The sequence below is a fragment of the Toxotes jaculatrix genome, chromosome 5, assembly GCF_017976425.1.
Source record: "Toxotes jaculatrix isolate fToxJac2 chromosome 5, fToxJac2.pri, whole genome shotgun sequence".
Taxonomy (NCBI): Eukaryota; Metazoa; Chordata; class Actinopteri; family Toxotidae; genus Toxotes; species Toxotes jaculatrix.
The window spans coordinates 6186502-6202610 of record NC_054398.1 but is presented as its reverse complement, the minus strand read 5'-3'; the positions used below and the strand labels follow the sequence as shown (position 1 = coordinate 6202610).

At 40.4% G+C, this 16109-nt stretch overlaps 4 protein-coding genes across 5 annotated transcripts in view; all 4 read right to left on the bottom strand.

Annotated features, from left to right (window-relative positions):
* The window catches only part of nup93 (nucleoporin 93), a 28710-nt gene extending 21632 nt beyond the window's left edge, over positions 1-7078 (bottom strand). Inside the window, exons 1-3 of the mRNA XM_041037932.1 lie at positions 6940-7078; positions 5332-5514; positions 3761-3878 (exon numbers count right to left, since the gene is read on the bottom strand). Of these exons, the coding sequence (XP_040893866.1) occupies positions 3761-3878; positions 5332-5510 (297 nt within the window). The 5' untranslated portion in view covers positions 5511-5514; positions 6940-7078. The remainder of the gene's footprint in view (positions 1-3760; positions 3879-5331; positions 5515-6939) is intronic.
* Positions 7079-8905: 1827 nt separating this feature from the next.
* steep1 (STING1 ER exit protein 1) lies at positions 8906-13705 on the bottom strand. Of its 2 annotated transcripts, XM_041037934.1 has the most exons (2): positions 13553-13705; positions 8906-10581 (listed from the first exon to the last, which is right to left on the bottom strand). In XM_041037934.1, exons 1-2 carry the CDS (start codon positions 13604-13606, stop codon positions 9958-9960), a joined length of 678 nt encoding a protein of 225 aa, XP_040893868.1. In that variant the 5' UTR covers positions 13607-13705; the 3' UTR covers positions 8906-9957. The 2 variants fall into 2 exon arrangements, with proteins under 2 accessions (XP_040893868.1, XP_040893867.1); XM_041037933.1 differs by lacking the exon at positions 13553-13705 and having other exon boundaries at positions 8906-10755.
* Positions 11878-13561, bottom strand: LOC121181790 (metallothionein A). The gene is made up of 3 exons (XM_041037936.1): positions 12636-13561; positions 12476-12541; positions 11878-12084 (listed from the first exon to the last, which is right to left on the bottom strand). The coding sequence occupies exons 1-3, from the start codon at positions 12658-12660 to the stop codon at positions 11993-11995; spliced, it is 183 nt and encodes a 60-aa protein (XP_040893870.1). The 5' UTR covers positions 12661-13561; the 3' UTR covers positions 11878-11992.
* A 1237-nt stretch (positions 13706-14942) lies between the features above and the next one.
* mt2 (metallothionein 2) lies at positions 14943-15884 on the bottom strand. The gene is made up of 3 exons (XM_041037935.1): positions 15737-15884; positions 15570-15635; positions 14943-15181 (listed from the first exon to the last, which is right to left on the bottom strand). The coding sequence occupies exons 1-3, from the start codon at positions 15759-15761 to the stop codon at positions 15090-15092; spliced, it is 183 nt and encodes a 60-aa protein (XP_040893869.1). The 5' UTR covers positions 15762-15884; the 3' UTR covers positions 14943-15089.
* Positions 15885-16109: the final 225 nt, after the last annotated feature.

The window sequence follows — 16109 nt, the reverse complement described above, 5'->3', positions numbered from 1 at the left end:
CCCTCCTTCTCTACTGCTTGCCTTATTCCAACATGTAGTTACTCTACAAAACAAGAACACAAACAACCAACATCTCCTGAAAGAGAGGTCAACTCTGCCGCCTCCTTCAAACTGACTGGACATAGGAGAGCCTCGCCATTTCGAATATGAGCCTTCAATCAGATTGAAGGAGGTGGGTGAGCCCGCAACTGGAAGCAAATGTGTCTCTCCCCGTTCCATTAAGAAAGGAATGGAAAGTGAACTGGGGTCTGACTGCTGCTAACTATGAACTGATATGACTCCTTCCCTACAGACACAAACTTAAGAATTCAGATTATTTCTATAGAGTCACTGAAAAATGGTTAAGATCTACTAACTTCTCTCTATTACAGATCAAGAATCCTTTCTAGTGAGAAAAAGCCACGAACACCCTCATACTCGGTTTTGACATCTGACATCATACTACACTGTACCTGCAGGTGCTGAATTTTTAATGACTGAAGGTACATGATACAGGCTTGTTTCATAGCCCAGAGGCCTAAATATCTGACACCAGGATCAGTACTGCAGCACCTTTGAAATATAAGGATGTCATTCAAGATGTTTTTGTCTAGTCTATTTTCCTCTGATTACCTACCAACTAGCGTTTATCAGTATGATAAAGTGCTTGAGCGTTTTCTTTGATATCTAACAGGCAGAGAACGTGTTTACTCTGCTGTTCCACACCTTGTTTTTACTGAAGGTGCTGTTCTCTTTTGTCCTACAACTAGTATGTCAATGCTGTATTGTGTTGAAGTCTTGTAATATCTCAGTGCTAATTAACCTCTTCTCTCCTAAGTGTATTTCATGATGTAAAGAGATGGAGGCTCTCCCAGCCCAACGTTAATTGCCTATGGGTAAGAGAAAAAAAGAAAGGGCGACGATGCAGCGTGACGTTGATCAGAACTTTGCTCAGTTTTCTTTCAGTGGTCTTAGTTTCAAACAGAATTCAACACCACACGCTTTCCCTGGACGGGCGTAGATTTTGAAGGAGTCCATTACAAAGTCCAGCATTACAATACTCTGATTTATCCAAGGTTCAAAATACTGGCAGAAAAAAAAGGCTAATTTCACCAGTGAAAAGCAGATAGATTGGAGATGTTGGAGGCTTTGTTAAAGCTCATTAGGCCTTTAGACTACAACCCTGCTTTTATCAGAACTATATCGTGGTTCTCCAGAAATTCTCCTATGTAGAAGCTTTCATTTATAAGTGTTGTTTTTCCATTAGTTCTTCTTCAGTTGTTACTTGTTTTAATAATAACTCTGAAAAAATGCTACTGGATATATGGGCTTTAAGAGGAATGCTAATACCATGCTACCATCTGTGCTTACTTTTCTTCTCACCACCTTCCTGGAATCTGGTTGTTGAAATGGGGCTGTGGTTTTGTCTGTAACAATGCAGAGGAATTATACTACTGAACAAGAAATTTCACATTTGTACTGAAATGAAACAGTGTAATGCACTGTCTCCTTATAAACCAATAAGGGGAAAAGAGGAGAGGAAAATTGCAGAGAGGAAGAGTGTGTGTGTATGTGTGTGTGTATGTGTGTGTGAGTTTAAGTGCTCTTCCAGTCAGTCAATCAGTTAAACCCACATAGGCCAGCATATATATCCAGTTGACCAAGAAGAATGAAAGAGATGTGGATGAAAACGGACAATAAGTGAATATGCAAAAAGAAACAGTGAGACGTGGAGTTAAACTGGAGTAAAAAATACCAGCTGGTTCAATATGTGCTGCAGCTGATCGTAACTGCAACTGACACCACGAATTAGGGGCTTTCCCCTGCAGTGATTCAGGGTGACTCAACAGCAGGATATGCGGTATTAGCACTTTTTTTTTTTTTTTTTTTTTCAAATTATATAATTTGTCCTGATTTTAGTGCAATATAAATAAGTTCTATAGTTAGGCTACTATCCGGTCTATTGTTGCTTTTTAAATGACAGTTTTAAAACAAATTAAATAAATGTTTATTGCGCACTCATGCATTCAGTGGTGCCATGCTGCAAAGTAGTTTCTGTCCAGGATAAGGCAGAGTGCCACATCACACACAACTTTCAGATTACTATCTTTACAGATTATTGTGTTTCTGAAGGGTGCTTTAGTGCTGCACTCAATGGCTAAATGCAAGGGACACAGAAAAGGCCAATCCAATCCTGTTTGTAAACTGGCAATCCGCCATTTTGTGACACTCACTGGCTCAGCTCGTTACGCACGGTTCAATAACAGTTCGTTATTGGTAGAGTCAATATGGCTTCCATTAATTTCATTCATCAGAGCATAACATTCTTTACTGTAAATAATACACTGATTTATCAATTCAATTTTTTTTTCAGAAATATTCACAAATAACACCAGTTTCCATCATGGATTACAAAGCGACGGCTTGTTGTAACAGAAAAATGGACAGTTTTTAAATTAAGGGTTTAAAGACGGTCCTGCTAAGAATTTAGTTTTTACTACAAAATACACACTACACAATTCCTCTTAGAACCATAACTGAACAAAATAACTCTACAGTATAGAGACAAACTTTACATTCTTATATCAGTGCATAAAATATTTCACCAAAATGAGGTTAATAAAATATTTAGTGGCACAGAGGATGCTACGCATGCTACTGCTACTTCCATGTTGTTATGTGTTTACTACTTCCTGTTTAGCATCTTTTTCCAGATCTTAAGCGATTCCTGCTTCAGTTTCTTTGTCTGTTATTTGAGCAAGTAAAGAAACCAAAATGAGTTGAAAGCAAAGGATTTAAAAGATTTAAGGCCAATACACATTGGGCGCATGACAGTATTTCTCCTATTAAATCTCAACCAAGTGCCAACCAATCCCAATACATAATCAGATAATATCTCTACAGGAAGCAAACTCACTGTTTTTTCCCCGGCTGTAATTAAGTCAGGATAGTTAAGAGTCTGTTAAGGCGAATGTAACACTTCTTCCTCTCCCTGCTACACCGTTAAAGCTTCACATCAACCAACCATTATCCAGTCACACAGTTCAATTCAGGAGCAGTTCTCAATACACAACTCTACTGCCTCCTTATACCTGACGTGTGCCCAAAAGCAAACTAATCTTTACTACAAATGCTGAGAGTTTTACTGCACACTTTAGTCGTTCCTGTGTAAATATATTGATTACAATACATATATTGTCACACCTACTAAATGTTCAATAAAGATATTTGCTGCAACTCTACAGATACAGCACAGTGCGACTTTGACATGCTCATCTCTACATCTTTGACAAAGGTAATGACTTTTCTCCACCACAAAAAACAAAGCCTGTTGGCCAAGCTGCAAGTCTTTTTCTCCATGGGAATCATTTGCTCACTGATGGTCCCCTAGAAACATTCAGCATTTCATCCTGCAGACCTAAACTGAGAGACTTTGTTACCATTGCAGGTAGACTTTCTCAGCTTTGGTTAATTAATATTATTTCCATACCTTTGCCCAAAAACAAACTTTAATTCTCGGCTGTTACCCTTGGTTGTTAATGTGCTCTCTGCTGGCCAGTGTTTGAATAATGTATGATCAACCAAAGATGGCCTCTACAGAAAGAACTATAACTCTCCAATATTCTCATAGCTGAGACAATATAAAATGTACTATGTCTTTTTATATGGGATAAAAAACACTCACAGTTTAGTCTTTCTCTAGTGAATCAATCTATATAAGTGTCATAAGGAAGCAAAGCTAGCAGCTAGCTGGATTCATGGCCTGTTATGTCCTTCATACCTGTATATCAGTGTCTTTGACCGGCTCCAGGGGCTCAAACGTGGTGGCAGCACTTAGACTTTCCAGCCTCTGAGAAATGTGGAAGATGTCTAAGCCTCTGGAACCGAGAAGGATTGACCTGAAAATGAGACAGAGAGGCGGTGAGAACGAATGAATATGATTGAAGGACTAAACTGGAGAGCAGGACTTACACAAAGAACTGTAGTTGTGCTTGGCAACCACTAAGGGGCACACAAGGCTTTGCTACTATTGCAGGACTATCCCCTGGTTAGAGATTGCATCACGTCAGCTCCATAAAAATTACACAGGGTTTATGTTAAGATATTTATAAGTAAAACCAAACAAATTATAAATTAATAGTATCTATAAAGTACTGAATGGATGACTCAATTTAACTTAATGTTACATATTTTTTTAAACCGGGAAGCCCATAGAATGAATGGGGCATACATACATCTGCACTAAATTAAGTTAAGCATATGCGGTGGTCATTTGCTGTAGGCGGCTGAGTTAGAGGTGTGTGATGTGGAAAATGTGGAAACTGAGTTCTTATAACTTGCACAAGTAACGTAGATGATAACTTCTGTATGTGCAGCCTTGAGCCACAAAGGTCCCGTAAACTGTGAAGGTCCACACAGATTGTAACTGTTTACATCACAGTTTACGAGACTGCCGTGACTCAGGACAGTGAGATGACTCTCTTGTAGTGTTGCTTCTATGAGTGGGAAAGGCTGAAAAAAGATTCTGTACACTGATCTCATATCTGTTTGTGTTTGCTGACAAGATATGATCTCTGGCTTTGAGATGTGAGGCCACGGAAGTCGAGCGAACAGTCTGTGGACTCCAATTTATTCAGTCTGTCCCTGCTGGGGAGCAAACGCTGGTTATCCAGCTGTCTGCAGATACCAGGCTGAAGCCTGAATCAGTGAGCAGTCTGTCAGTTTCAGCCCTGTCTTAGTTGAACAATTCTGCTACTGACAGTCCATGTGCTGCTGTATGAGTAAGCATTTAATTTTTAAAATATGTATGATGATGACATGCTTGTAAGTGGTGTGCATCTTTTATTATTCTTGCTCAATTGCTTAACACTTAGACCTTAATATATATACTGTAGATCTTTCATGTTTTAGACAATTTACATTTGCCAAGGAAATTAAATCCCTGGTACACAATTTATAACCAGGAAATGTGTTTACAATTTAACCTATAATGTGCACTTTACACTTATATTCAAGAAAAAATGTTGCGCAATTAGCAAAAAGAGACCTTCACACAACATTGGCATTTATGTGATGTGACTGAATCATAAAGAATTGAACTGAAATGAATAGAGTCTGGACTTTGACAATCAAAACTGAATCGAGTCAGGAGATCAGTGCTGATTTCCAGCTCTGAGAATGAAAAGAGAAAAGGGAGTCATAGCATCAGATGTAAAAGTATAAAAGTATGTAAATTTACAGACCACTACAGATTGTGGTTTTGTGTATAGGTTTTATATACAGAAAGATACTGGAACAAAAGAGATTTTCTAGAGTGCGCAGCACTGCAGGTGAAGGGGACATTTTTCTTACGCTTTTACGTCGGCAGCATCTTGTGAGGTGCGGGTGAGGGTGCGGGATCGAAGCCTCTCTCCCGCCTGCTGGATCTCCTGGAGGTTCCTCTCAACGTGCGGCAGCTCTGAGACTGCTTCTGTCTCTGCAGCCAGCTGCTCTGCCTGCTGGAGCAGCTCCCCAAAACCTTCTGCATCCATACCTCTACACAGAGAGAGGAAGAGTGTTCAACCAAGTGAATACAACAACTGTACTGTCGGACTACGTCTGGGTGGAAGATACAGTTTACAGTGAATACTGAGGTCAGCAACTATGTGGGCAGTGATTAACTATTTTTTCATCTTTAGGTTCTGTGCTCTCACACATGAATTGACATGAAACAATGCCAGCTTTCAACTTCTGTTTGAGAGCATTCACATTAATACTGAACAGTGTTCTATATACCCCCAAACTTTAGGGGCCCTCAAGTAATTAGCTCATTGACTTAGCAAAAGATCTAAGAGTTGATTCTACAACAAATAAATCTGAGACAAAGCCAGTAGATTTTATGACAATAAATACCATAAGACAACAAAGACGTGCCACCATCACTACAAACACTGTAGCAATTTCTTCAATATCACTGATTAAAACAGGTCATCAAAGGCAATGTATAATATCAGTGGGCAAAACTCTTATATTTGATTACTGGATTTTTTGCATTAATGTGATAAAGCATCATGATTTTTCATGTGTTTAATTCCCTGGATTTACCAAAAATAGGTATTATAATTTTTTTTTCAAACCTACAAAAAGCTGTTCAACTAATTCTACTATAATACGATATGATTTTGTCTGCTTAGATAGATCCAGCAGCATAAAGTCCCCAAGACGTACAGGGAAAGCAACGTTTTGTGGGACAATTGTTTTTGAACACTTAATTAGTCACCTGATGTTTGAGGGATTCTTTAAGCAGTTACTAACTGAATGATTTGCAACTGAAAAGAATAACAGCTTAGTTTCAGTTAAGCTAACTGCCTCACTTAGGATTATTTGTCACAAACAACATTAGTAGCTGCTTATATCTCAACCACCATCGCCCAAAGGGTCTTTTTCGTTTCACCGCTTTACTGCCGCCATAAACCTTAAAAATGAGAGTATCAAATGCTGAGCACATGCCGTTCAAACTGTGGATAAAATATATGTTGCTTAGGGAATAAAGGACATACAGATACCATAACACCTTTTGACAGCTGACATAAACAGACTGACACACCGGCAGCCCGCGCATGGAGTGCCGTGCTTGTCAGAGTAGCTTAACGTTAGCACACTGCTAACACCTTGGCTAGCTAGGTTAGTGAAGAAACTCGCCTAATTTGTGACAACAGCAAGAGACAGTCTGAAAGGTAATTTCAGTTACAGAGAAGGGCAACTTCGATAGCAAACTGACAAATTTGACGACAATCTCGTTTTCTTTTCCGCCCTAGCTTTGTTAGTACACCTCACTTATTAGCTTTATGTCAATATGAATGGCGCTCTAGAGTTAGCTAGCAGGCTAAATGGCTAACGTTGTTTCGCATGCTCGCACCCGAATCTGCTTAAATTGCTATTTTTTTACTTCACACTGTTGGAAGCAGACAAACTTCATACCTGTTGTATGGGGCGACTGTAAGTACGAGCCTGTCTGTATTCCTCGGGATAATGTATTGACAGTTATTATCTCTTATTCAGTTTCGTTCAGAGATACAACATGCATTAAAGTATGTTATTTGCCCCGGCACTTCTGGAGTCGATGCTGATTGGACAAGACCGGGTCCGTGCCGGAAATCACGCTTGCTCGCTTCTTGTCAGGAAATAACAAACCCCGCTACTGTCCCTGTTGGACAGGAGGGCTTTGACAGTCCAACAGCAAACTGGAAACTTCATGAGACAACAGCAAACAACAGCGGTGTCAAACCTAAAAACCAGGACAGTCAGCAGAAACATCAACATGACAGCTGATGTTACAGTCCTTGTTACTTAACACACCAAAGCAGCATAAAGCATTTCTTATTTTTGTGGTTTAATTCTAAGACTCTTTTTTTATTTCATTTATCACTTATCATGTGAGAGTAGGTTGTATACTGGTGAAAGAGGTGACATGATACATTTCTTTTGGTAGGAAAATGATAATGCTACTTTTCCAGTGACCTTAAATGACTAAAAGCACGTGACTAATGCTGACTCTTAATGTCCATAGGAGCAACATAATTCCTCCATCCTCTATGTCTGCATGCCATGCACTGGGCTGAAGGCAGGAAAAATAGTAGTTCTGTGCAACAATGATGTATACACTGTCTTTCACACTCACCTTGAATAGGACTCATAGTGACTTAGTGTCTTAAATTAAAAAGATGTTATCTTGAAGATGTATTTCTTTCTGTATCCATCACTTCAAAACAAGACAAAGCTGTTTACCCTTTCAATGTTCATGGCCAGTATAGATAGATAGATAGATAGATAGATAAAACCTTTAATATGTGAAGCAACACCACGCTGCATCACTGCTTTGAGGTTAACTAGGCCACATGAGATAACAGCTTTATGAAATGTAGGCTAAAGCCCCAAATATACTTGGATCAAGGGAGTTTAGTGCACTATGAGTTAGTGAATGAGTAGACTGTCTGATTTCTGTTAAACACTGAGTGTCTGCTGGCAAACGGGGACATACCAAGATTCAAATGTTTGTTTCCCTCTATTGATGTTTGTGCTTCTGTCTTATAAATACGAAGACTATAAATATACTCTAAATGCAAATCCCCACTAATAGCCATTTAAATCTTAATGAGCACAGCATCCACATGCTTTTTATAACCAGGGGTCTAAGATCAAGTGTCTGGTAGGTCACAACATGGAGAAATTCCATACTAACAGACAAGAGTCGGACATGAATTTAGAAAAGGCTGACATCTTTTGCCGTTTTGCTTTAACCATTGCTGTTGCCTCATGATAAGGAACCTCTGGCTGTAGCTTGGATCACAAAGCCCAGATGGTCGACGAATGCCTGCTTCCATGCTACAGTCTGTGGCTTTGTTAGGACAGATCTGGTCATGTGGAATACAAACCCCCAGAGCTACTTCATTATATAATACAATATGCACAACTGTTTTCTCTGTTATGCAACACAGAAAGCACACAACATGAGTGCTTGAGTGACTGCTTACTAGAAAACACATAGATCTTTGACATGTCACAGGAGGAAAAGCAGAGATGTGAATAATAACATCCCTAATTGCTTCTTTACAATGTTATTCTTATTAACACAACCTGGACATTTTCTGTCTGCAGCCCTAAATACTTCAAATTTTCCATCAACTGTGTCCAAGTTGTGATCCAGTCTACAAAGCACATTGTTCTCTTAATCTGTCCTGTGTTTTTGTTTCCCACATCAAGGGACTGACCTGCCAGTTTGACACTGGACTCCATCATGAATCACTGTGTGACACAGAAAGACTCAAATGTCTGTCTTGTATAAACCATTTTAAACATAACTCACAATAAATATTTATGTTTTAACGTGAAATGATAAAAGCAATGCACATAAAAAAAATACTACTCGTTTTTTAATTGCCTATTGAGTACTCTGCGAATTTGTGATGATATATTCCCATACATAAATGCCTGTATGATCGTAAACGTAAACCCAGGTGTCTTTTACAGAATAACTGATGTTAACAAACCTTCAGGAGCATCAGGGTAAACAATACAAATACTAGAATCACTGCTGTTTAATGACTGAACTTCACTGAGCTGCTGAAACTGAAGCAGCTGTGCTTCTCCTAATATGTCAAGTCAAAATATCTTCTGTGGATAAAGGCTTATTAACACTTTGTAATCCTGCTTTTAAGGTTGTGGTAAATAAATGTTTTCATTGATTCATTTAGTAGTTACGTTTTTCAATCAATTTATTATTTAGTCCAGAACACAGGAATAGTAAAATGGTGTTCTACCAGCAACATCCAACAACCAAAGATAATTTCGAATCACATCAAACTGAAAGGCTGCAAATTCTCTCATTTGTGGATGGAATCAGAGAATGTTTGGCAATTTTTTGTGATAAATGCCTCAATAAATGATCAGTTTTCAGAAATGTTGCCACTTATTTGTCTGACAATCACTTCAGCTCCAGTGGGTTTACATACAAATCCCCTTCAGCATGATATCTTAAGAAGTTTTTTCAAGACCTCTACACAATATGTGACAAACAATATGTTTTTTCAGTGGCCTTGAACTCACACAACTTTAAACAGTCAAAGACTTTTCCAAGGACTTGCTGATATGTTGGTAAATATCAAACCAAGAACAAATGCCTTAAAAATACCAAACTGGTTTATTTGGCTTTTTAATTCTGTACAAAATAAAATTTTAAACTAATGTAAAGGACTAAAACTTCTCCCCATGAAACCCCATCTTAACATGGAACGCCCACACATATCACCAGTCCTGTTTCTGTTTGTACAAATGTATAAAACTGTCTTTGTCCACTGTTGCCCCAGACAAACTGCTGGGCCAGTACTGATCAGATCAGGTCGGTGAGGCTCCAGGATCCACTGTGCTTTAGCGAGGGTCCAGACCAGACCTCCACAGGACAACAGTCAGAGCGTGTCTCTGTCCCTCAGTGAGACTCATCTACTTGAACTGATTGTCGATGAGTGTGCCCTTCATCTTCGCCTTCTTGGCCTCCAGCTCAGCCAGCTCCTGCAGCCTCCTCTTGCTCATGCCCTTCCTCTCCAGCTGCTTCTCGATCACTTTGGCGTTTTGGGCGTACGAGTCCGCCACCTCCCTGGCCTCGATCTCCTCCTCTTCCTCGTCTATGGTGGACACAGTGACAGAGCTGAACTTGCCCATGTCTTTGGTCCGCTTGGTCATCATCACGCGGACTTTCTTGGGAGCCTCCGGCTGCTTCTGGCTGTACACGCTGGTGTTTCCGAAGCCCTGTCCGAACTTGACCACGGCTCCGTCCACAATGAAGGTGGCCGGGCTGTTCTTCTCCTGGTGCTGGTAGAAGAGCAGCAGGCCGCACTTGCCGCACTTCTTTCGGCGCTGCTTCTCGATGCCCTCGGCTCTCTTGATGTACGCGTTTTCGTCCTCCTCCACGTTACAGAACTTGTGGGCGTGTTTGGCCGCGTCGATCACCCTGGCTCGGTCCCGGGGTCTCATGGGCAGCTTCTCGAGCTGGCAGTCCAGCACCAAAACCATCTGCCCACACAGGCAGTAGTAGACATGAAGAGGCTTTTCTCCGTCGTCGTACTCCTCTCTGTCCCTGGTGTCCGAGCACACTACACTTCTGGACACGACCTTCGGCATGTTCGGCCACTTACAATGGTTTTAATAACAGCACTTGTTAATTAAACGCTACAGCTGAGACGCCAAGGGGACGAAAACAACTTGGAAAAACTGAACGCAGGAAAACGCTACACTTCCTGTGTTGCGTCACTTTTATTGTTCCTACCAGACACCAGCGTGGTTTTTTTTTCGTTCCGCCTGATCTGTGAGTTCCGCCTTGTTGTAGTGACTCATGAAATTTGCTTAAGTAGAAGTACAAAAGTGTTAGGAACACAATGTACTTCAAAATATTAAAGTAAAAGTATTAAATATGACGTGATGAGATGATTAATACTGAAGCATCAATGTGTGAGCAGCATGTTATTGTTGTAGTTGCTGGAGGTGGAGCTAGTTTGAAATACTTTATATCATTTAATATCCAGGGATATCAGATAAATCTGAGGGGCTTTGAGGTGATTAATTTGCGAGGAAAGAAGAAATAACGCAGTTCTGATACACAAATCCCATTTCAGTTTTTAGACTTTTCTTCTGAGGTCTTGAAGCTTTGGTGCCTCCTATGCGGTGGATATCTGCAGTGAATCTGAGGTTGCAGAGTGGGTGTCTGTTAATGGTTGTGGATGGTTGGAAGCCAGACATTGTTTTGTTCTGTTTTCCAAGAAGATGTTGAACAGCAGAGGAGAGAGGAGGCATCCCTGTCACACTCTGAAAGGACTCTGATCTGGTTGCTCAGTAGGACTGTGCTATTTGAGTCGTGGTAGATCACATCAGTGAAGTGCCTGTTGTAGTTGTAATTCCTCATCACTTGCCACAAGTCATCATTTTCACGCATCCATCCTGATGTCGATGAAGTAATGGAACAGGTTGTTCAGGTGCCGAAGGTATTTCTTGATCAGAGTTTTGGTGTTAAATGTCTGCTCGACAGTTCTTGGTCTGAATCCTGCCTGTTCTATTGCAAGTATTTATTTTGCCTTTCCTCTGATTCTGTTCAGCAGAAACCATAGTATCACTTTTCCAGTTCAGATTATGGTCTTTACATTTCCCTTTACTATCCATATGGTGATGAAATTTCACCTGGGTGAAATCACCCTTGTGAAACACTGCAGCGTTTGATTTTCAGCTATGTACACCCCATGAGTCTGACCTTGTTAGATTACTTTACACTGCAGCAGCACATCGCAACACCTCAGCCAGCCCATTTTATACTGACCTGTGAAACCCTACCTACACACTGTCTTGATATTTTCAAGCCAAACTGAGACACGATCACATTGCCAAAATATGTTTATTTAAACACTGAAAGACAAGTACAAAATACAATACATAGTAGTTCACAATGGCTCCATCACAAGGGGCAGGGGGTGCCGATGGTGCAGGCTCCTCACTGACAGCAGTTGGTGTCACATGTCTTCCCTTTGCACACGCAGCCAGAGGCACACTTGCTGCAGCCGGATGGGCAGCATGGGCAGCAGCCTGCAATAGGAGGTAAACAGCTCATAAGCTCAGCATCCAGTGCATCTTTAATAAGTGGGGGTGGGAGCTGCAATATTACCCTATAAAGTGGCCAGTTTGGTGAAGCAAATTACAATTTACACCTTTACATTTGTAGCTAATTAAGCCAATCAGAGCCACCTGGGCAGTTTACCCACATTTCATTTCTAAGTGATTTCAGCTCGAACCTAGAAAATTTAAATAAACTGAACAAAGTGATAGATTTTAAAGAAATTATACATCACATACATACCCATACAGATTTAAAAATGATCTTTTAAAAAAAAAAAAAAAGGGACTAATTTATAAAGGGACACGTTGCATTGTACACATTGTAAACTGCTATGGACATGTTATTGATGTAAGGACTTACTCTTCTTGCAGGTGGTGCAGGAGCAGTTTGTGCAGGAGCAGGATTCTCCGCAGCTGCAGGTTCCAGCTGAACATTAAAGAAAAAGACAAATTAGCCTCGTTTCATCCAGCAATGATAGATGGTCAAAGGAAATACTGCGGTCATTAACTTAAGTACTTACTCTTAGAGCACTCGCAAGGGTCCATCTTGGACAGCTGATGTCTGGTTGTTCTTCAGAGTATGAAGCACTTGTCTTCTCTATCTCTGTAGAGTTTGTGTTGTGACTCCGCTGTGAATGGGCGTCTCTTTTTATAGCAGAAATCAGGACCGGGTGCAAAATGTGCCTGTCACGCTGCACGCTGTCACGTAGTTGATGATTACAAAGGGGTTTGTGCACACGACTTGATTAACCGTCCGGCAGCGGGAACGGAGATTCCCAGGCCATGATGAGCTGGAGTGTCGTCTGGAAATTACGTAAGACCCCCGTAAGACCCTGGAGACACTAAACCCCGGAATAATGGATGTGTTTACATGGAGGAAAACACATTGTAGCTGACGCTCAGTACAACAATTTGTTACCATGGCAACACGATTTCTGATTGTTTTCTTTATTATGTTCACATAAATTTATAATGAAATTCCCTGCACCTAAGTTCATGGTTCTGCTTCCATCTTATTATTAACTGTTTGAGTCAAATTAAATTATTGTGAAAGGTTACTTCTGGTTAGAGTAACACGAGATCTGCTAAGTTGTGAGTGAAGAAGCGGGAGAGAGAAAGTGGTCGAAAGAGAACTGTCTACTACTGGATAAACAGGTGTAGACGGTAATTATTGCGACTGAATTGCGATGAATTTGTTTACCTTTGTGTAGGAAATGATTTGAGAGTTGTATATGTGAAATGTGTTTGTCCTTTGTTGCAGTTTTCACGGTGCTCTTTAACTTTGAAAAAAGAATAAATCGGTTGTGGGCATCAGTAAGAGGCGTGAATCGCGTTTCCAGGGTAGATACACACATCCTTATATAAGAGAGAGCACAGGACGCAGTTTACAAAAGTTCAACATATTCTTTTTCATGTATTTTTCTCCGTCGTCGTACTCCTCTCTGTCCCTGGTGTCCGAGCACACTACACTTCTGGACACGACCTTCGGCATGTTCGGCCACTTACAATGGTTTTAATAACAGCACTTGTTAATTAAACGCTACAGCTGAGACGCCAAGGGGACGAAAACAACTTGAAAAACTGAAAGCAGGAAAACGCTACACTTCCTGTGTTGCGTCACTTTTATTGTTCGTACCAGACACCAGCGTGTGTTTTTTTTCGTTCCGCCTGATCAGTGAGTTCCGACTTGTTGTAGTCACTCATGAAATTTGCTTAAGTAGAAGTACAAAAGTGTTAGGAACACAATGTACTTCAAAAATATTAAAGTAAAAGTATTAAATATGACGTGATGAGATGATTAATACTGAAGCATCAATGTGTGAGCAGCATGTTATTGTTGTAGTTGCTGGAGGTGGAGCTAGTTTGAAGTACTTTATCGTTTGATATCCAGGGAATTCAGATAAATCTGAGGGGCTTTGAGGTGATCAATTTGCAAGGAAAGAAGAAATAACGCAGTTCTGATACACATATCCCATTTCAGTTTTTAGACTTTTCTTCTGAGGTCTTGAAGCTTTGGTGCCTTCTATGCAGTGGATATCTGCAGTGAATCTGAGGTTGCAGAGTGGGTGTCTGTTGATGGTTGTGGATGGTTGGAAGCCAGACATTGTCTGTTTTGTTCTGTTTTCCAAGAAGATGATCAAATTCATTCCTCTGTGTAGCTCTTATCTGAACTAATGAGCCTGTTTTTTGCTGTGATGATAAATATTAGGAAGTTACCCAGTATTTATAATTGATTTACTCTGAGCTTATCGTGATACAATTTGTATTTTTAAAATTATAAAAATAAATGGGAGCATTGAACTGTAATTCTACAAAAATCCACATTTGTAACTGTAAATATTGTAATCAGAAACTGTTGGTCAGTATTTGAAGATGTGACAGAGAAGTTAGGAGATTGTTAATGCAAAAGAAGCAATGATGGTTTAAACATAATTTCTCTGCACTGCACAACTCAAAGTATAAACTTGGGAAGTGGGTCTGAGCTATCATTAACCCAGAGTGTACTTAAGCATGTGTTTTTATACTTGAGTAATGAGTTGTCCATACAGCTCCACCCAATTTGTACAATGAGTAATTATATTTTCCAGTTCAGATTACAGTCTTTACATTTCCCTTTACTATCCATATGGTGATGAAATTTCACCCTTGTCAATCACTGCAGCATTTGATTTTCAGCTATGTTCACAGCATCCATGTGAGTCTGACCTTGTTAGATTACTTTACATTGCAGCAGCACATCACAACACCTCAGCCAGCCCATTTTATACTGACCTGTGAAACCCTAGCCACACACTGCCTTGATATTTTCAAGCCAAACTGAGACACGATCACATTGCCAAAATATGTTTATTTAAACACTGAAAGACAAGTACAAAATACAATATTCTCTTTAGACATTTATGCCTGCAATTAATTCATAGTAGTTCACAATGGCTCCATCACAAGGGGAAGGGGGTGCCGATGGTGCAGGCTCCTCACTGACAGCAGCTGGTGTCACATGTCTTCCCTTTGCACACGCAGCCAGAGGCACACTTGCTGCAGCCGGATGGGCAGCATGAGCAGCAGCCTGCAATAGGAGGTAAACAGCTCATAAGCTCAGCATTCAGTACATCTTTAATAAGGGGAGTGGGGGCTGCAATATTACCCTATAAAGTGGCCAGTTTGGTGAAGCAAATTACAATTTACACCTTTACATTTGTAGCTAATTAAGCCAATCAGGGCCACCTGGGCAGTTTACCCACATTTCATTTGAAATGTGGGTAAAAGTGATTTCAGCTTGAACCTAGAAAATTTAAATAAACTGAAGAAAGTGATAGATTTTAAAGAAATTATACATCACATACATACCTATACAGATTTAAAAATGATCTTTTCAAAAAAAAAAAAAAAAAGGGACCCGTTGCATTGTACACATTGTAAACTGCTCTGGACATGTTATTGATGTAAGGACTTACTCTTCTTGCAGGTGGTGCAGGAGCAGTTTGTGCAGGTGCAGGATTCTCCGCAGCTGCAGGTTCCAGCTGAACATTAAAGAAAAAGAAAGGGCAGACAAATTAGCCTCGTTTCGTCCAGCAATGATAAATGGTCAAAAGAAATACTGGTCATTAACTTAAGTACTTACTCTTAGAGCACTCGCAAGGGTCCATCTTGTACAGCTAGTATCTGGTTGTTCTTCAGAGTATGAAGCACTTGTCTTCTCTGTCTCGGTCGAGATTGTGTTGTGACTCCGCTGTGAATGGGCGTCTCTTTTTATAGCAGAAATCAGGACCGGGTGCAAAATGTGCCTTTCACGCTGCACGCTGTCACGTAGTTGATGATTACAAAGGGGTTTGTGCACACGACTTGATTAACCGTCCGGCAGCGGGAACAGAGATTCCCAGGCCATGATGAGCTGGAGTGTCGTCTGAAAATTTCGTAAGACCCCCCCTTTTCACCCTGTAGACACTAAACCCCGGAATAATGGATGTGTTTACGTGGAGGAAAACACATCCTTA